This window comes from Larus michahellis, chromosome 2 (genome assembly GCF_964199755.1).
Source record: "Larus michahellis chromosome 2, bLarMic1.1, whole genome shotgun sequence".
In the NCBI taxonomy this organism is placed as follows: Eukaryota; Metazoa; Chordata; class Aves; order Charadriiformes; family Laridae; genus Larus; species Larus michahellis.
Genome location: NC_133897.1, coordinates 170,157,147 through 170,178,197, shown reverse-complemented (window position 1 = coordinate 170,178,197; position 21,051 = coordinate 170,157,147). Strand labels below are relative to the sequence as shown.

The 21,051-nt window shown below is 49.0% G+C and overlaps 1 protein-coding gene across 50 annotated transcripts in view; it reads right to left on the bottom strand.

Moving 5' to 3' along the window:
• Nucleotides 1–21,051, bottom strand: part of SCRIB (scribble planar cell polarity protein) — a 120,053-nt gene that overhangs the window by 69,951 nt on the left and 29,051 nt on the right. For 45 of the 50 annotated variants that reach the window (XM_074578138.1, XM_074578128.1, XM_074578123.1 and 42 more), the window contains exons 7-17: nucleotides 20,677–20,751; nucleotides 20,443–20,587; nucleotides 19,285–19,403; nucleotides 18,695–18,894; nucleotides 17,920–18,086; nucleotides 17,208–17,332; nucleotides 15,583–15,708; nucleotides 14,821–15,054; nucleotides 14,040–14,357; nucleotides 11,816–11,878; nucleotides 530–619 (exon numbers count right to left, since the gene is read on the bottom strand). In XM_074578138.1, the coding sequence (XP_074434239.1) occupies nucleotides 530–619; nucleotides 11,816–11,878; nucleotides 14,040–14,357; nucleotides 14,821–15,054; nucleotides 15,583–15,708; nucleotides 17,208–17,332; nucleotides 17,920–18,086; nucleotides 18,695–18,894; nucleotides 19,285–19,403; nucleotides 20,443–20,587; nucleotides 20,677–20,751 (1,662 nt within the window). The remainder of the gene's footprint in view (nucleotides 1–529; nucleotides 620–11,815; nucleotides 11,879–14,039; nucleotides 14,358–14,820; nucleotides 15,055–15,582; nucleotides 15,709–17,207; nucleotides 17,333–17,919; nucleotides 18,087–18,694; nucleotides 18,895–19,284; nucleotides 19,404–20,442; nucleotides 20,588–20,676; nucleotides 20,752–21,051) is intronic. The other 5 variants (XM_074578122.1, XM_074578166.1, XM_074578158.1 and 2 more) reach the window with 1 other exon arrangement.

Genomic DNA, 21,051 nt, shown 5'->3' with positions numbered 1-21,051 from the left:
TGACCCTGTAAAGAGACCACTCCACCCTGCTCAACTTCAGGGAAAGGGGAAATCCCTCACCAATCCCGTACCCTGGATGTGGGGACAGGACACCCACATCACCCCATTCAGGAGTTAGTAGAAAGGGGAAAGAAATCCCATTGCAGGGCTACCCCACTGGTGACAAAGGGGAAAAGGGAATGAGGCTTTAATCTTTGTCCAGCGGGATGAGAACGTGATGCAGCTGACGGCACCACGTGTGTGGAAGACAACCCCATGCTCTTTGCCTTGTGAGTCCTGTACATCAGGGCACAGGTGGTAAAGGAACAACTGTTCTCATCGCTGCTCTGTGGTCAGGAGCAGGAAGGTACGACGAGTTGTGCTCCAGAGGCACAAGCCTGCCCAGCCCCAGCCTCCAGCATCGGGGGCTGCTCCCACCTTGCTCTGGAAGCCCAGCCACAAGCTGATCCATACGGACATCCAACCTCCATACAGAGAACCAGTCCCTGAAAGTGGGTGTTTCAATAATTACAGAGTTGGGGGGTCTTACCTCATCGTCGCCCTTATAGGGGGTGGAGCCCTTGCCCCCTGCGATGCTGATGCCCAGCCCCCCCGTCTGCCGCACGATAGTCAGAGTCAACTGGAAGCAGAACGGACACAGGTTACAGGTCAGCACAGACCGGGAGAACGCCAAGAACATCTCGAAGAGCAAGGCATGACTACTTAAAGAATAAGCACAGGAGTATAAACTTTATCTGCATGCACCTGCTCACACATTTGTGTAAGCTGGGGTATCCATGCCTGAAAGGCACCAACATCACAATACATTTAAATAAACCTTTTTCACAGTTCAGTCCTGCACAATGTCTCAAGACCAAGAGTCAGTTTGCCTGTAATGAACACATCAGAACGAAATGTCCACCACAAGTAAACTGAGCAGCAGTGGGATGGGGCTCGGTAAAGAAACAGGGATGGCGTTCACATCACAGCCCAGCTCCACCACATGGCTCCCTTTGGGGTGCAATTCCATATAACTACTGGGAAATTAAGGGTCGCCGCAATGTGGCGTGCAGTAACAAGAATGGCACCTCTTCCAGAATACCCTGAACAGACACTTGGCTTTGCTCTGTTGGTGGAAATCAATGCCTGGTTCCAGAAAAGCCACCTGCTTTGTCCCTCTGGCCCCTTCCACTCCTCCCCTCTGCACAGGCGGGACTGTAGCTGTGCAATCCAGAAGACTCTTCTCCTTCCTACCTCCCACCTCTACACAACAAATTACACCCACTTCCAATAGCAAAACTTTTGGTCAAACTGGAACTGAAATGGCTTATATTCAGGACACCAGCATAAACTCTTCGCATTGCCCCAGTCATGAGAGGGAAGAGAAGGAGCGTGTGGTAGGGTACAGGGACAGGAACGGGATAGACAGGACTCTCTCAGGGATCTGTCAGGGCCAAGGACCAAGGAGCTAGTGAGGTAAGTGACAGAAATGTGCACAGACTGCTGGAGAGAACCAAATTTGCTGTCCTCCAGATGTCACTTCTCTGGAAACAAAGCCCAGAACGGAGAGCGGCTGCTGCAGAGGTGTCTAGCTTCAACATCAGGTCCGCCTGGCCCAGGCCGGGCCACAGCGTGGGCAGCGAAAGAAGCAGGAGACTTGCTTTCCTTAACCCCCCCCTCAAATCCTTCTTCACTTTCTATAAGGACAGAGGCAACAGCCTGGGGGGCTTCACATTCTGCTAAGTTTAAACAAAGTTTAAAACAAAAGCTTAAACTCAGTTTAAACTAAATTTAAAACGAAACCAAAAAACCACCACAGGAAACGCAGAACTAAAATGAGGTCCCCTGCCATTTCCTTCGGTCCCCAGTCAACAGCGTAGCAGAAAGCTGCTAGGATCTTCACAAGGAAACCCTGATCCTAGAGAGACCGCAAGTACCTCGTCTCCGGTGCAAGACCTAGAGACTGAGTAAAATCCAAGCATCGAAAGGCAAGGATTATTCAGGCGAGACAGAGAAACGTGGTAGTCAGGAGACAGCACTGCAAGCCATCGACACCACACTTTACAACCAGTTACAGATTAGACTAACCTTCTTGTGTGAAGAAGCCTATCAGGCTCTACCTACAAATACCACTTCTTTTCTTCCAGTCTCACTCTATTTCAGTAGTGCTCTAAAGACTTATATCTATATTCAACACAAAAACTTGTAAAGGCGATGGAACACTAGGTCTCCAGACAAGGACTAGAGAGAATTCTACTCACAGGACCAAGGTATTTCCCAGTAAAATAGCTGATGGGTTTGCTCAACGCCTGAATTAACAGGACAGGAGTGCTATTTTTGACAATGAAGGAGGAACATGCAATGTCACTGGCTACAGAGAGTCACTTTGAGCTGCACAGCAAGTTGATTGTGTAAACTAACCAAAAGAGGAACAACAAAACCCATGGATTTCACAAATTCATAGAACCCCTCCAAAAATATGGGGAAATTTGCCAGAAAAGCCAACTGGACTGAGGGTTAAGAACTTTATGTCTATCAACATACATTGAAAAAGCAAAACACCAAGGAGGAATCAGACCTAATTAAACTTGAAGACACTGCTAGAACAGCAGCAAATGGGCTCGAACTGGACATAAATATATTTAGGCTGGAAAGAAGCTTTCAAACTCCCAAAGCAAATTAGTTCTCCATAAGAACCATGCGTTAAGAAACCAAACTGGTGAATGTTTGTTTGAAGCCTATGAAAAGAACGATTGACATGAATATCAACCTGAGAAAGGAGGAACTGGATCCAGTAGCCTTTCAGTTTCATTTTCAATATTTCACATTACAGCCCAGATGCCACTTTTTGCACTAAAGCGGTAAGTTATTTCTTCCCAAAAGTGCATCTGTCCTGAGGCTGCTTCAGAGCTGCCGCTAGACTTCCACGATGTCTAGACCGACATTCTGGAATCACAGCTCCCACCCCTGCAATCACTCCTGCCACTGGCTTTCCTGGATATTTTTCTCTTCTGGCGTTTTTTCTCCCTAGAACCAGGGATGCACCCACCGCCCAGCAACAGCTCATCTCAGCTGTAACAACAGATCCGTGATACTCCCCTCCCAGAAACAGGCTGCTCAGCCGAGGCTGGCTCCTTCCTCTGCAGAAAGGGCAAACCTTCATTCAGCAGGCAACAGCCAGGGTTTCCTCCTAATTCCCCCCAGGCAGACAAGCGTCCATGCCCTCCACAGAAAAGTGCTACTGGGGAAGGAGAAAAGTGGGAAAATTGAAAAAGCTGCCACTTCAGCCTAGAGCTGTCTTCTCCCTGAACTCCCACTGGAGACAAGGGGAAACCCATTTATCGTCGACGGAACCGAAGCACAAGCCAAGGGAGCAGCTGAGTCTCCCTCCCCTCTCCTCTGCCCCCTCAGTCCTACCTGTGTTTCTGCCTGCACGTCCCTAGGGAACACACTCAAGCAAGGACTGATTCCATTTCAACCTGCTTTTCATACCTTTTTAATACAGCCATCTTTTAACAGATTCGCTTGGTCCTGAGAGATTTCCCAACTTGCAGTGAGTGAATGCGTACCATTCTGGAGAAACCAGAAATGCTGCAGACATGGACAGGCAGCCAGGGATGCCTGAGTATCGCCCAGACCTGAAACAGTGCTCAGTGCTCTGCCTTGCAGCTGCCAAGGATTTTGCAACTTGCCCTTGGCAGAGGCACAGCACAGGCAGAGGCAGCAAACTGGACGTTCACAGCGTCCAAGTGCCGAAGCGTGGAGCTCTGGTACTTCAGAGCCCGCTGAAAGACCAAGTTGTTCCTCCAGGTGGACCCAAGGGAGTGAGGGTTTAAGGGCTCTATTCCAGAAGGCAGCAAGTTTCTGCACACACAGGCATCCTTTTGTAACTCGCTGTACATCCGGAGGCACAGAAATGTCTGATCCCTGCATTTCCTCACTTGAAACTTTAAAGGAGACCGGATTGTCAACAATGACACAGAAAATACAAACATGCAATAAATGCTTCTGATTCGTATTCGGACAGAAGCGTGGTTTACACGCATCACATGAAGGTGACGAATCACACTTCGCTCCAACAGCAGCTGAAGAATCCATTTAATTTCATCAATTAGGAATAATTATTTTAAAAGTCAAAAAGACTGCATAACTTGTACTCAAGGGTCCTAACAACTGACTGAGATCTCGGATACGCTTATACAGCACTTATAAAAGTCTGGAGTCTTGAAACCCTGAAATACCATTTACTTTGAGCTGCTAGACTGAGATTACGCAGGATGATGCCTGTAAATATCAGCTCGTCATCCTAGCACCACCTCCAGAAAAGTAACTGAAGAACACGCATGCCTCTTACCAGGCACACAGAAACGGCACTTGTGCCAAACAGCTGAATTTTATGAAAATTAAATCTCTCAAAAAACACACACACCTCTATTTCATTCTTTGACAAGACTCCAAACCTGGCTGATAAAGCAGTAGTAAAGATCCAATAAGCAGACTTTTGTAAAACATGGAACTTGTTATCACAAAACATTCTTAGTGACGTCGTACGACGCTGGTTTTAGGGGTGTGTTACCCAAGCTAAGAACTAGCAGAGACCAAGCACTACTCATCAGCGAAGAGCCACAAAGGAGGGTTCTGCTGAGAACTGCGTCAGGTCTGATCTTATTCCAAATCCCTGACAGTAAAAATTCCATGCGAGGGAAGGCTAGAAGCCTTCAAGTGCGGGAGGTGGGGGGGAGAGACATCTTTTTATCTTTTCATATCATCAATAATTTTTTAGGAAACAATTATTCCGCGTCTGTAAAAACAAAGGAATTAGGGATACCCAATGAAATCTCAGCAGCAGCCTTAAGAAAATGCTTTTTAATATAAAGCACGAGCAAATTACAGAATTTATTACCACTTAATACTGTGGAACTAAAATGTATAAAAGGGATTGGAGAGCAGACAATTTCGTAGACCACAGCTCCACTGTGTCTGGTACAACGGTACGAACAGTTCAGAAATCCTGAACCACAGGTGGCAAGGACCTCGGAAAATACCAGCGAAAGGATAACCATGTCTCGCTGAGGTCTGTGCGTCCTAATCCCTGAGGAAAGTCCCTCAGACCCACCATTAGAAACGTCTTTACACAGACATCACTTTTGACTCTGCGTGTCCTTTTTCCAGGAGCAGCGCAACAAAAGAGAGGGTGCTTACGCGGCACATAAATGTGAGAGACGCGAGTTCAGGAGCCAGAGGCACTGACTCACCAGGTAAGATGAGAAGAGCTAAATCTGGCTTCAGCAAGCAATAACTCACGAGGACAAGGGGACAGGCTGGAAATATCAGTGACCAAATGGAAGGTGGGAGATTACTGCGTGAGCTGGTGAGAACTAAATTAAAAACCAGCAACGGAAAAAGGAGCATGAAGGAAGGATCCTGCCCTGGCAGAGAGCAGCCTGCTGGGCAGGAGCTGAAGGTGTTCTGGCTCTGATGCTATTTCAGAGGGGTTTTTTAGTTACCAAGGGAATGGACACTTACAAGGCAGAGGTGGTAGGGAACAGATCAGAGGAGGCAAGCACTTTACCACCTTCTCACCAAACACCTCTCCACCCGGTGTAGCACCAACTGTAGAGAGCTGCGATCCCCAGTGACTGACAGCACCGTTAAGAGCAGACGAGACAGGCGACCTGCAATGCTAAATGCTCGGTGTGCTCCTGCAGATCCCCTTCCCCAGAGAGGCTCCAAGACAGCAAACAACCTTTTATTGAGTGAGGATGAAGAAAGGATGCGTTTTTTAAAATATTAAAAATGATGACTTTCAAATCATAAATAAAAAAACTAGGTCCATACAGATATGGTTAATCTTTATATGAATATATATAGATACAAATACATAGCTGTCATATAGATATGAATCATCTATCATGATACATGTATGAATATTCATATCTATATATGAGTGGCTTTATAGAGATATGATTTCATCTTAATATAGGGGAAAAAATGTTTACAGTGAGAACAATCATTCACTGGAACAACCTCCCCGAGGACGTGGTACAGTCAGGGTGCTAGATAAATTCATCTAGGCCCCTTTCGTAGAACAGCTTTGTCCAACAGCCCCGTGTCCTCCCGATGTCCCCAGCGCTGGAGGCAGCACTGCAGGGGGGTCTCCCCCGAGCGGAGCAGAGGGGCAGAATCCCCCCCTCGCCCCCCTGCCCACGCTGCTGGGGATGCAGCCCAGGCTGTGGGGGGTTTCTGTGCTGCCAGCGCACGCTGCCGGCTCATGGGCAGCGTTTCCCCCCTCCCCAGCCCCCCCAAGCCCTTCTCTCAGGGCTGCTCTCCATCCCTCCACCCCCAGCCTGGGCTGGCACCAGGGGCTGTCCCCACCCCGGGGCAGGACCCTGCACTGGGCCTGGTTGGACCCCAGCAGGTTCACACGGGGCCACCTCTCAACCCGGTCATGGTCCCTCTGGATGGCATCCTCTCCTTCAACCTTTCCCACAAAAGGCTGGACCTTTCGAGGTCCCTTCCAACCTGGGCTGTTCTACAATTCTATGATTAGTTCCTTCATTAATGAATTCTAGAAATAGGGATTTTTGTGTGGTAAAACCATTGGTATAGTAATTCATTTGGCACCATTCTGCCTACAAAATTTCACTTAGAAACTTAGTCCATCATTTAACATACAAATAAAAGACTTAAAGGACTGGTGAATTTACAGCTCTTCTAAGATCTGTTTCAATGGCTAGCCTCACATTATCATTTCCACTTTACGCTGCTAAGGGCAGAGAGCACAGCAGGAGAGTGTTTGTCCAAGGTGACAATGAGATAAATGGAAAATTCTTGCGCTAAGCCTGGCATTGTTTGTTTTGAAACAACCATGTTTAAGCACACCAACAGTCTGCAGGACAAAACTCACTAAGGACCTCGATGCTGAATACGGGAACAAAAGTTAGGTAGCTAAAGAGAATTAACTAAATCCACGAACAGAAACTATCACATTTGAAGTGGAAGAAAAACTATGGAATTTACTGAATTGAAGTCTGAATAAACTCTGTCATGTTATCCACCGTCAACAAACCCGAATTCAAGCAGAACAGGTGAACGAAAAGGCGATGAGGAAGACAGGGAATGGAAATCCATCTTGCAAGACAACATTAGAAGAGTTTGGTTTCTTTAATGTAGCAAAATGAAGGCTAGGAGAAGTTGTGACTGATGTCCGTAAAAATATACCAAGGACAAGCAGATAAAGGGTCAGATGGCCGGAAAGAGATTTTTCAAGATGAGATATAACAAAAACAATGAATTAGCAAATGTAAGTTCAGCTTGAAAGTAAGTTTTCTAATCATTCAAGAAGTAGAAATCTGGAGAAGTTTTTGGTTTCTCACAGTAGGAGGAACCTGAGTGCATGCACAGATGCCGAGTAACTGGAGGAAACAATCCATATTTAATAAAAGGTTTGACTGACTTTTATACTGTCTGGTTGCTAGTGATGGTAGGAGACTTCTATGATTCTATGACTTGACTTCAAGATTTCTTCCAAATAATCTGTGTTATCTTTGTCATAAATTTATAGCTTGTTTCCATCGCAAGGTCTCGAAACTACTCTAGGAGGCATCTTTCTCCTCTATTACAGACACAGACAGAAAATCCTATTGAGTTTGCAAATAGGGAGCAGTTTTTAAAGGCATGCAAATGCTTAAGCCCCATTAATTTCTACAGGGGTTATTTTAATGCCTGAATTTTTTCTATAATCCTTGTCCTAAGCAGTGAGACCCGTATCTGCTATATACATTACATTTTACTATTTCAAAAGCAAAAACTCAGTAGAGTGTTTTGTTTAAACAGGGTATCCTCTCCCTCTCTCTGTTAAAACCACCCCCCTATTGCTTCCTGCTCCATTTGAGAAAGCAAACCAGGTGACTGTGCCATGCTCTTAGAGCAGGAAAAGGACACTCTGCAGGGAGTTCTGCATTTCTGTGAGAAATCCTTCCATGGTTCGCTACTTGGTCCTCAAGAAAGCTCCAGATCAGGTAAAACTTGCAGTTGACACCGAGTGATATATTATGGTGAATAAGCAGCAATCACACAAGTAATATCTGTCACTTCGTAGGTGAATCATATTCAAACTGTGCCTTAATAGACCAGAATGTGAAGTTGTACATCTACAAGAAGAGATTACAATCCCTACCTCCAAACTGCTGGAGTTTCCCAGCGTAAAAAGGAATACTAAGGGCCCTTCAGCCCAGTAGGAAAAGGTCATAAAAACACTCCTTTGGCAATAGATTAAAAGCCAGACAAATTCAAACAGAAATTATGGCATATTTTTCCTTGCTCAATGGAAACTTCAGTCTTTTCAAAAATTAAATGAGAGAAAGCAGTGTTGTATCTTCTCATAACTTCGAGAGGACTCTGCTCTGTCGGAAAGTATATTCTAGTCAAGCCAGCTGAGCAAATACAGGTGACATGATCTTTATTGCATTATACAAGAGAGGTTTATTAATCTTTTCAGGCTTTAAAATTTACAGGTCACGTTGTGGGAAATCAAATTTGCTACATAAGAACTCTGAAGCCTGACAAAGTCCTGATGAGTACGCGGTCTCAGCCAGTAAACAACACAACCAGAGGTCCAAGAGTAAAGGCAGCAGCATCACTGGGATGAACAGGACCACTCCTGCCAGCTGGGCACCCTGATGCCATGTGCTACCTGGGACCTTTTCAAAGCTGAACCCTCTTACACTGGGTGCTTCAGGACCAAGCTGTGCTGGCACCGTCTGCCTCCGGCAAACGGCAATTGTGGTGCCAAGCAGGAAGCCTGCCTTCAGGCGCAAATGCTAGTACCTCTGAGCAACTTCCACAGGACAAGACTCCTTTGGAGAGAAGACTTGACTCGCTTCTGACTCCAGAGCGATAAGACACAACATCTGAGCAGAAGAGGCTGTCGGGATCTTTGCCACCCTCCAGCAAGGAAGTCGAGGTGCTTCCAACATCAGCCCAGCCCTTTCCTAGGGAGAGAAATTAGCAGCACATCCTTTCTAGACAGCCTTGTGCAGCTGGCAGAATGCGTCCCGGGAGAAGCAAAAGCCTGTCAAGCTCCTCAGCCAAGTTTTGCCAGTGCAGAGCCCCTTACGATTCCTGTACTTTCAGGTGCTCTGCAGAGGATGGGTTAAGCCTGGGCAAACACAGAGGGATGACATCTGCCATTACAAAGAAGCATCAGCCACCTAAACAGAATTTGGGACCCTCTTTCCACTATTATCTTCAATGGGTACAGCAGCTCTTTCTGGACTACTCTTCAAAAATTATCTCAAAACAAACAGACTTCAGGTGCAACCTCATGCCTTCAAACAGCAGCTCAATACGCTTCTTTTCTCCTCCAAAAGCCTCCCTATGACCCAGATACAGCTATTTCTGCAGTGCAGATGGAGTCTGAGACAAAACATTAGGAACGGAATGCTGTCCAGATACCCACTACCAGATATCACATGTTTTAACTAAATTATTTCTTTCCCTGTAGCAGAGTCCCATTGGCGCCAACAGCTGAAGAAGCTCTGGAAGCGCCAGCTGCACACATAGCACCAGCCTCCCTACACTACAGAAGTTAGGCAGATGTCTCCAGCTCTACGCTGGCAAGGTTAGTCTTTGGCTCAGGATTATGGTTTAGGCTTAAAGAACACACAATCAGTAGTTCCTTCTCTCTAAGAGCTGTATAAAATTAGACAAGGAATGTCATAGCAGCATTATGAACTTAAACTGTGCTGCTCGAAGGGCACCAGGCTCTCTCCACTCCGCAATGGTCTTGCTTGGTTTATCAGCCCACCGGTTTTGCTATAACAGGCTCTTCTGAAGGACATTAAATCACCCTGGAAACAACAGGTAGACGCGATTTCTGGGATCAGTCTCTTCCCCAGCTAATTCTCCAGTCAGATGCTAATTAGTCTTTAAGGCCCTGAATATTTTTCCTGTTGTCCTCCACCTGTTCTCCAAGAGGCACATGCTTTTCACAGCCGAAGCACTAGGGAAGACGGTGAGGGTGAGGGAAGACGGAGGAAGACTCAGCACGAGAGAGCTGTCCCGTTCGCACGGTGCCCGAGTCCAGCTCTCACCGACAGCACTCTCAGCCCGAGTCCCACAGTTTGCCTTCACTCATATTTCTGAAGACTGAATCTTCCCCATGAGCTGCAAGTCCTGGTAGGTGCCCAGCGTGATTCCACTAAAATGAGAGAGTATCACTGACTGGAGGGGTCAGTAACCATCCCCGGAGCTGAGCACTACCCCAGAGCTGTAGGACTATCACCTGCCTCCCAAAGCTGGTCTGCTCTGAGGCAACACCACCCATCTGGTGGATCTCTAGGATGCTTCTCCTCAGGAACTGCATTACCACGTTGCTCTGTTCAGTGAGGGAACAGATCTGCACAAAGGAGACTGCGCTGCAGGGACAGCAGAGCACACCCGAGGCCTCTAACCAGCCACCCCCCTCCAGACACCACAGAGAAGCTCCAGGCACTTCCACCAGACACAGGCGGAGCCGGGGCTGGAGCCAAGGAAGGGACAGGCACATCCATTTCCTCAGACAAGGCTGAGGTTTCCTGGGCCACTGCACCTCGAGGAGCAAGAATGCAAATGGACTGTGATGTCTAACAGCTGGAAAGAAGGACCAAGAGCTGTGGTTTCCCAAATGAGGGACCAGGAAGCACCTGGCTGTACTCAGATGCGTCTCTGAGTGACAGAAGAGCTATGCAGAAGAGAAATGCAAGACATATGAATGTGTTTTTCAGTGATCTAGAGCTAAGGTGGACAAATCTTCAGGACACACTAACAGTGTACCACATCTGAGCCAGCTCATGTTTCGCCTGAAGTGGAAAGGATTTGTCAATTCCCTCCCAGAAGGTTTTACTCCAAAACCAAGAAAGAAAAGCCTCCGTTTTACACCTGAGGGAGTAGCGAAGAGCCAAGTTCACCAAGACCACCAGGCCGGCACTCTCATGCAATACATGGATCTGGTACCATTGCACTGTCCTAAGAGAAGAAACCTCCATGCAAGCCCTTGGTACTGACAATAGCTTCTGCCTCTTGCCAGGGCAGCAGCACTCTGCTTCCCGCAGCTCCTAGGAGACACGGCCTGCAGAAAGCCCACTGACCCGAAGGACCGGGCAAGCCTACTGAAAACTTGGAAACAAATTCAGGAAGTTAATCATACTCAGAGGATGAGCTAAGGCAGCAAGAGACAGGACTTCAAACTTTGGCACAGAACACCACACATGTGCCAGGGGCTTTACGGACCCTCTAGTGCCACCTGCCCCTTTCCGACGTCCCCCAGTGCTGCATGGGAAGACTTGAGGGGATTCTATAGCGGGGGGCTGCACGAGATGCACGAGTCATTAGCTCCAGTCCACCATTCCCATCCAACAGCAGTGTCCCAAGTTAGATCCTCCTCCCGCTCCCAAAGGGTCATACACAGCACCCACCAGATTCCCGAGGCCTCTACTCCTTCAGGGCTACCCACCATGCCCAGGAGAATGCATTTATTTTCTTCCACCTTCTCTTTCCTCAGTGCACAGCAAATAGGAACTGAATTTGCCGCCTCAGCTCCCTCTGGGTTTTTTACATTTCTTGCATCTCACTCCTGATCTGCAGCAGCCATTCTCACCTCAGGTACGGAAAAGTAGGGAAAGGAGTTGAAAGCAGGGGAGGAAACAATCATTGTGTGTTTGTGATCAGTCAGGTCCAGAAGCCACTTGACCCAGAGAGATCAGAGTTTCCCCTACAACAATGGGTGAGCCTGGGAAGCAAATCAAGCAGACTGAATGATTTTTGGCAGAGAGAGAACAGTAGGAGTGGTACAGACCTCTTCCTCCTCAATGCGAGCAGGTTCAATCAGCAGATTATTGGCTTGATCAAACGACACCCCCTGTTAGGACAGGAACCAGCAAAGAGGCATGCGGATTAGTGGAGCATAAACCAAACCCACCACCACTACCACCACCACCCAACACACAAACGCGCACCACTCTGACAGGTCTGGCCACACCACACCAGAGCAGACCCCATCACACCGCTCCTGGTTACCACCGACCAGCGAGCACCCGCGACAGGGCTGCTCCCGGGCTCACACCACGCAGAGTGCCACCGCTCCCTGGCCCAGCGAACTGGAAGCTGTGTTTTTAAGGCCGTATTTCGTCTGTGTCGGCACTCTGAGGCTGTGACCACCAAGCTCACAAGCTGAACACTATTAGCTGATTGTACCCGCTCTGAACTGAGTCGTTCAGTAAAGGAAGGATTAAACAACACAGGAGAAAAGCACGAAGGGACCTCTGGTGCCACCCAGCTGCTGCACAGGAATGAAGCGATCCTAAATCAAACTGCATTAGTCCCTCCAGCAAAGGGAAGAGCCTCCACTGGAACCACGCATCCTGCCAGACACCCAGGGATCTGCTCTCAAACACAGGAAGCCTTAGAATTTCTCTTGAAAACCAACTGTCTTTGCTAAAAACCCCCTCTGGCTGAAGGACTCAGCATCCTACATGCCCTGTCCTATCTCCTCCTTCAATACACGTATGCAGCACCTCTCCCTTGAAACTCCACTGCACAGGGACACTGCTTCCCACACTCCCACTTCTGGAAGATGGCTCAGGAAGCAAACTAATAAATCTGCCGTCATGGAGCAGGCATCCAGCCCAGCCCCACGAAAAGAAAAACTGTGAGTTCCAGGCAGAAGGCTTCGCCGATAACAAGGGTTAACTTTCTGATAGATACACCCAACCTGTGGTCTCAACGCCTATGTAGACCCCACAGGTTTTACCAATGGGTCATTGCATCCTCTTCTCTGAGTCCCCAGCTGAAATAAGCTTTCTGGATGAGGGCATTTCCCAAGTATGGCAGGTCTTGGATGAAGGGGATGCAAGATGGCTCTACACATTCTTACAAGCAGCAGCAACTTCTTTTCATACTGAAGAACTTCACAAACAGGAAGGAAACCACAAGCCTCGTCCCCCAGAGCAACGGACGAGCTGTAGGAGTTCAGATTCAGCAAGGCAAGCGTCCACTGAAAGAAAGGCTCCAAAGCACACTTGAGTGCAAGAACCTTTCCTGAGCAATTTGAACTCCAGTGTGGGGTGGAAACGATCCCAGCAGTGTGGAGTGTGTGCAGTGACGGCAAGAACAGATTTTACTCCAGCATCTTCTACCAGTACAGAGACTCACATCTCACCCATGAGATTTGTCAGTCTCAGACTATGATGGAGATTCAGCCACATCCTAATCCCTGCCTGCCAAATACACCTCACAAAATCATCACACCAGCTTCAGTAAGAACCTCATGCAGTGTCCCTCATCACTATATTCCCATTCCACTGCGAGGATCTTCCTCAAGCAAGAATCTCTGTGTGTCGCTAACCAAACACAGTGACTCTGCTGAGTAGACCAGGGACCTCCTATCTCACCAGCCCCCAACATAACCGGAAAGGCCCACCGCGGCCCCATGGCAATGGCAAAACTCCAGAGCACAAGTTCCCCTAAATCCCAACGCACACTTCATCAGACTGCAGCTGCATGGGGGCAGGCAGAGGGTGGAACCAACGGGAAGGGCACGCTCCTGTCTGCTCTCACTACTCGCTCCTCTCCAGGAAGCGCTGTGGCAGGAAGACCCGTGTAAGCAGCCTGAACACAAGTCTGAGATTAGGTCCATCCAGGGAGAAAGCTTATCCTGTTGCGAATGAGGTGCAAGAACCGGCAAGCAAGGAGGCGATTGAAATGAATGGAAGAACCTGTCAATGGTGGGACAAAAGGACCGTTCTTGCAGCACAGAACACAACATCACACATAATGGGGAGGGTGCAAGAATCTGGGTACAGCACAAGGAGTCAGGCATAAGCAACATGGCACAGCTCTTGGACAACCATATGAGCCCCAGAACAAACTTCAGCTCTCCCACCCTCAGCGTGGTCTCCTGAAGCGCTGGAGTCTCTTGCCAACATTTCCGTTGCTACCACATCAACCTGGTTGGTAGGGCAAAGTAGCAGAAGGGCGGTCTGGCACCCCTCTGACCTTTCCCCCTCCCCACAAGACCTTACCTTCACCGATGGCTGAGCAGATAAAGCTCCGTTTTTTCTGTCATCCTCATCCCATGCTTCCTCCTGATCTGCGGACTCTGTGTTGTTATTGCAGCCTCCTAACTCCTCTTCCTCTTTGGGAACTCCATCACTGTTCAAGCCCTGCAGGAGTGCCACCACTGCCTCTGGCTTCGGCAGTTTAGTTATCTTAAAGTGTTTCTTATAATGGGGCGTGTCCTTGCGGATAAGCCTCTGTTTCTCCACTGGGAACGGTCGCTCTTCGTCTTCATCCTCATCCTCACTCCGTATTAGTGTGTCCTCAGCAAAGTGTACAGTGGGCTACAATAGCAAAGCCCCAGAAAGCTTGTGAACCTCCAGTAACAGCCATGTCTGTAGGCAGTGCAGAAACCCGCTGTCCCCCCACTACCAACACAGGCGAAGCCAGTGCTGCTGCTTTTGTGCTAAAGAAGATAGGAATACACGTCAAAATTTCACCATACTTGCCTTTTTCCATATCAGCTCCTTCACCCAGACACATCTTCTGTCAGCTCCAGGGATTCAGGGCACTCAAACCTGTAACCCTGATTTTCCCATAGTCCCTGTCTGGCTCCCACACTGTCCTTCCCAGTCTCCCATGGACCCAGCTCCCGCAGGCTGCCTGAATCTCTGCTTGCACTTGGCTTCCACCGCCCGTATTTGCCTCCAGTGATGCCCAAATCACACATCCATTTACCATTTTCTCTGAACCTTTCAAGTCCTTCCACTTTTTATCATGACCCCGCTGCAGTTCCTAGGCTCCTACCTCATTGTATTCCACCTCCGCATCTTCCTCTTCATGGTCAGCAGCTTCCTTATGCTCCTCTTCAGCTCTGGGCTTTGCCTCCTTCTCCAGCTCCTGCATCTCCAGCACCTGCCCATTTGTCCAGCTCCTCTCTCCCTCCTCTCCCTGCTCCTCTCCCCTAAAGTCAGCAGAGGCAGTGCTGTTGGAAAGGTGGGAGTCCTCGCTGCGATTTGACATGGCGCTCAGCCTCTTCTCCTGAGAAGATGATTGTAAAAGTCATGACAGAAACCAAAGCAGCAGATGGAGCAATGCAGTGCAATTGCTGCGAGGTGGGCTACGATCCAGTACCAACAGAACCAGCGTTTTCTTCAGGCTGCCCACTGTTTTCCCTGCCAAGCCTGCTGCATCTCACCTAGGTCCACCCTTGTTCTACCATCTATGGAGGCATTTATTCTTAGCATCACACCCAGGCAGCAAGATGCCTCCTCCGAGCACTCCGTTCCCATCATTCTTTTCTAGGAATATCAGAGCCTTCTTTTCCTCTCCCTGTGCTATGAAAAAGCGATACCAGCGCACACAATTCCCCTTAGGCTGTTCTCTGTCTCCTGGCTGCATCTCTTCCTCTATCTCAGTGGCTCCAGCTGACACCACAGGCAATTCCAACCCCTGGAATCCAGGCAATCCATCTTCTGTCCCTTCCAATCTTTCCCCAAAGCAAGTTCTTTCTGCCCAGCTTACACACACTACCTCCCCATTACCCGTTTCTTAGTGAACAGCACTCACTTCTGAGTTAGGAGAGTTCAGGTCTGCATCAGGCTTTGCAGCGTGTACCTCATTGCGCCGAACTTCAATCACTTTCTTCATAACCTTCAGTTCACTGGGATGAGGGGTTGCTCTGCGCTGTAAGCCCTACGGGCGAGAAACAGGAGATTCAACAGTCCGAGCAGCACCTGCCATGCCTCAAGACCGAATCACTTCAAATAACATGTTTTATCAGAGTGACGGAGCCCCGGCTGGACATGACCCAATGTCACGTTGCAGGATATGACCTGGGTCTCTCCACTATTATAGCCTGCATCTGGGCACAGGAAAGAAAAGGAGGCAGATGTCACGTCTCAGAGCTCTCTCTTGGACATTATCCTGCTCTCCATCTGCTAGAGGGGTTGGGAGGATTTCTATATAGTTCTATAGAAAGGTGGGGGTCAGTCCCTTCTCCCAAGGAACAGGCAATAGGACAAGAGGAAACAGCCTCAAGTTGCGTCAGAGCAGGTTTAGGATGGATACTAGGAAAAAATTTTACACCGAAAGGGTTATCAAGCATTGGAAGAGGCTGCCAAGGGCAGCGGGGGAGTCGCCATCCCTGGAGGGATTGAAAAGCCGGGCAGACGCGGTGCTGAGGGACGTGGGGTAGTGGTGGTTTTTGTCAGAGTTGGGCTGATGGTTGGACTCAACAACCTAAAAGGTCCCTTCCAACCTAGGCAATTCTGTGATTCTATAAATTGTGCTTCAGGCTTAGTAAATGCAAAACCATCAACACAGAAACCCCTAAAGGAACACATAAGGTGGAATATCTTCTTAATCAGTCTGGTGTCTCTTAGTTTGTGTGACAAGCCCATATGCTACCAGAATTTGTGACGCTTAGCTAGTTCCATCCCAGCTAAGAGTCAAGAAAAACAGTATTCCAAAATTAATAATGATGTTAAAAACGATCAAAACACCCCTCCCGAAAGCTCCAAACACCAGCAGCTTATCCATACTGCAAGGACAGATGCAAATACAATTTATTAGAAGGATTCAGATCTCAAAAGAATCTCTCTCCACAAGACAAAAAGGGGGAAAAAACCCTGCAGGAGATTTAAACCAACAGAGTAATTGACAAAAACTGAAACTTTTATCCTGCCCTGTGCATCTGCAATGAAAGCAAAATGATCTGCGATAGTTTTTGAGGCTGTCTACACCATTTAGCTACTTTAACAACAGGATCCTCCCCAGCATGGGCTTGCATCTGGCTCCATGCTTGGAGGGGTGGAGATTGCCAGGCTCGAGTTTGGCTGTGCAGCTCTTCCCCATGAGGGGCGTCAACTAAAATCCAGTCCTGACACTGCTCTGACTATCAGGATCTCTGAGCTACCTGAACGCTCCTGGCAGGTTAGCAGTCACAGCTCAGCTCCCGTGGGACAGCCATCACACTGTAAACCTGCACAAAGGCTCTCGGGGAATTCTTCTATACCTGCTTGTCTCCTCAGGACACCAAACGCCCTTTGGACTGCAAAAATATAGTACGTGTCTGCAGCAATATTACAGGGTGAAACATGGACACCATAATGGCTCCCCATCTTAGAAAAAAAGTTTAGATTGTGTCTGTTTCCATTGGGAGCTAACAAGCCTCCAGAAACTCTTCTTCTTACCCGTCTCTCAGCTCCAGACTCCTCTTCATCGTCCGCTTTGGGTTCATCCAGGAACTGAATCACACTGACCCTGTTTAAATTGGTGTCTGTCCAGCTCTCATCCACACTGTTCTGCAAAAGATTCTCTGGGGAGAAAGATAACACAGTGGGAACTACTTTCTGAACAAGCAGGGTTGTAGGCTTGGATTAAAGACAGTTCTCAACCCATGAGGGCACTTCTGTTCTATCTGTCCATGGCATCAAACCACAGAGGCCTTGAGGACAAAGGATGTAGCCTCCAGATCTTGTCACCTCTTTCTGTCTCCCACCAGATCTACAGGAGTCTCTACAAAAGGACCCGAATGGTTCAGCTCTAGCACTCCTCACCCAAGAACTAAGGAAAAAGGTAGGATTAGGCATGAATCAGAAGAATATCATCATAACAGGAAGCAAACCTTACAGAGAACGAACTACTCTGTCAACAGATCAAAGCAGAAGACTTGAAGACTAGGCTGCAGCTTCTTTACCACCTGGCAGAAATGCAATTTCTCAGTTTTAACAATCTCTGCCTCGGAAAGTTGCCATCAGCCACTTAGGAGCCTGGGTCTGCTACAGGTATCGCAGTAACGATGAACAGTCCAACCAAGCAGAGAGGAAGGTTCAAGGCCTCTTCCCTACAGCACTCCCCAGAGTACATGGTACTGCAGCCAGTGTTCGTAACACCGTCTCTTACCTAGGCTGGGAGAGGGCTGCTGGGGAAGCAGGTAACAAGTGAGAACTTTTTCTCCTGTCTTTTCATCATCCTCCGTTTGGAATTTCAGCATGGGCTGGGACTGATTTTCTGCCAGCCACAGGGCTTTCAGGTTAAGATTTGTCAAAGCAAATGGCAAGTTCTGCAGTCTGCAAAAGAAGAGAAGAACTGCTGGTTAAACTTGGTAATGAAGTAACTTCAACTCACCTCCAGAACGCCTTGCCTGCACTGGAGGACAGAGCCAAGCCACCGCAGGATCCCTCACTCTTACACACAGTGAGGCAGGTGGCTCGTGCTGCATATGGCTCTGCAACAGCCACAGACTGGACTCCAGTAACCTACCCTCACCATTTTTTAGCAGAGGACAACTCCCATCAACAATGTGAAAACGGTGATTTTTGAAGAGGGGTTTGAAGACAGAAAAATTACGCTTTCACAGACCAGTACACAGACACAGGTTGGAACACAGAGGTGTTCCAAACAGAAGCTCTGGTCAGCTTCCATGGCTAAATGCCCACACACTTCTGCATTAGCTCTACCCTGTATTCCAGTGAGATGGAGAAGGGCTTAACAGGCAAAGCTTCAGAGGCACATGCCCTTTTCCCAGAGCCCTAAGCAGCCAGTCTGGGCTTCTCCAAACTGCGGATCCTGGGATCAGCGTCTCCCGAAACACACCAGGGCCCAGCCCATGCTGCTCCTTCACAGCAGCCTCCTTAGGAACATGCCTACAAGCCTGTTTACCCTTCCTGCTGCTGACCTGTTCCCGGCCACATCCAGGACATGAAGCTCTGTGGTGTTGGCCAGCTCTGGTGGCAGGAGCGCCAGGCGATTGTCTCGCAAGGACAGCACATTCAGATTGGCACAGCCTCCAATCTCAGCTGGAAGGGATGTTAGCCGGTTCCGATCCACATTCAGGTTCGTCAGCTTGGCCAGCTTGCCGAGGGACTTTGGCAAGGCCTAGGAAGGAGACGATTCAGTAGTTGCAAAAGATAAGAGCAGCAGCAGAACAGTACAAAGGCACAAAGCCCTCCAGCTGGGGGAAAAAAAAAAAAGCTGCCTTCTGTCCTAACAGACACATTTCAGTAAGTTCTCACTACAACTTTGGGACAGATTTTCCCATTTCACCAAATGCAGCTTTTCATGTAGCCCTGCTATCCTACAGAATTTTTCATAGGAAAAACAGTGAGGGAATACAGCTTCCACCAGGGTACATCAAAGCAGCTAAATGGAGAGCAGCTGGAGCATGCTCAGGATTCCGGCTCATAAGCCAGAAGATGGGAAAAGATCCCTGGCATGTGCCTAAACTGAACAGCACAGGAGGGGCAGTGTGGCTGCTGGCGTACTTACTGTCAGCATGTTCTCTGTCAAGATGAGTTCTGACAGATTTTCACAGTCCCCAATTGACTCTGTCACCTCTGTCAGCCGATTCTGGTCCACCTTGAGGATGGAGAGCTGCTTCAGCTGACCTGGCCACGGCAACAAACAACATGTGAACTATGCCACAGAGATAATGACTGTTCTGTGTTCACCTGGCTGAAATGCCTCCCACAGGGATTATATATCCTAACAATACAGGCACTACCTTACTTCCCCACCAGGCTTGTTCACAGGTTTCACCCATGCACGATAATGTAATCGCAGAATCACAGAATGGTTTGGGTGGGAAGGGACCTTAAAGCCCACCCAGTGCCACCCCCTGCCCTGGGCAGGGACACCTCCCACCAGCCCAGGTGGCTCCGAGCCCCCTCCAACCTGGCCTTGAACCCCCCCAGGGATGGGGCAGCCACAGCTTCTCTGGGCAACCTGGGCCAGGGGCTCACCACCCTCACAGCAAACAATTTCTTCCCAATATCTCATCTCAGTCTCCGCTCTTTCAGTGTAAAACCGTTCCGTTCCCCCTCGTCCCGTGGCTCCCCTCCCTGCTCCAGAGTCCCTCCCTACCGTTCCTGGGGCCCCTTTAGGGACTGGAAGGGGCTGGAAGGTCTCCCCAGAGCCTTCTCTTCTCCAGGCTGAACCCCCCCAGCTCTCTCAGCCTGTCCTCACAGCAGAGGGGCTCCAGCCCTCCCAGCATCTCTGGGGCCTCCTCTGGCCCCGCTCCAACAGGCCCATGTCCTTCCTGTGCTGAGGCCCCACAGCTGGACACAGTACTCCAGGTGGGGTCTCACCGGAGCAGAGCAGAGGGGCAGAATCACCTCCCTCAACCCGCTGGCCACACTGCTGGGGACGCAGCCCAGGCTTTCTGGGTTGCGACCACACATTGATGGGTCATTGTGAGCTTCGCATACACCAAGTCCTTCTCCCCAGGGCTGCTCTCAATCCATTCTCCATGCAGATCAAGAACCTGAACTCATCCTGTAGAGGTCTGCTCGTCAGTATCATCTACTGCCTCTGCACTCAACTATCGTGACTATGTCCATCAAGCCCTAATACCTTGTTACATACACTCTTGCCTGAAGCCCCTCCGCCAGGAGCATTAGCAGGGCAGTGAAGTCCCGCACTACTCACCAATCCCATCCGGAATGCATTCCAACAGGTTCTGTGACAGGAGCAAGTCCGTCAGTGCTACTAGCCCACTGACCTCATTGGGCAACTGCTCCAGCTTGTTCTCTGACACATCCAGGCAGACCAAGCGGCGGAGGTTGCCCAGCTCCTAGGATCAGAAAGGAGACACTAAGGCTTGATGGAGCAGCTGAGGAAGGAAGCAAAGTGGTGAATCAATGGCCCCAAAGAGGTACTCACTGGAGGCAGGGCTGAAAGCTGGTTCCGGTCTAACCAAAGCTCACGCAGATTTGGTAGCGCTCCCAGAGTATCTGGCTGTAACAGAGCAGGGCAGTAACAGCATCAGTCCCATCCACAGGGGTGAAGCTGCTCTAGGATGCTACAAATCACACCACACCTCTGCAAAGCTAGACATCATTACTGATTTCACACCTCCTATGACCATTCACCAAATGGTTTATGAAGCTAACGTGTTGGTGTGCCACGATATCGCAGCACCTTTGCCTGGAAATGTCTGGGATGGCATACTGGCTGCAAAAGGCCCCAACAGGAAGCATGGAAGACAGCAGCAAAACTGCCTGGTAGCAGGCAAGACAAGAACTAAACAGGGTTTTG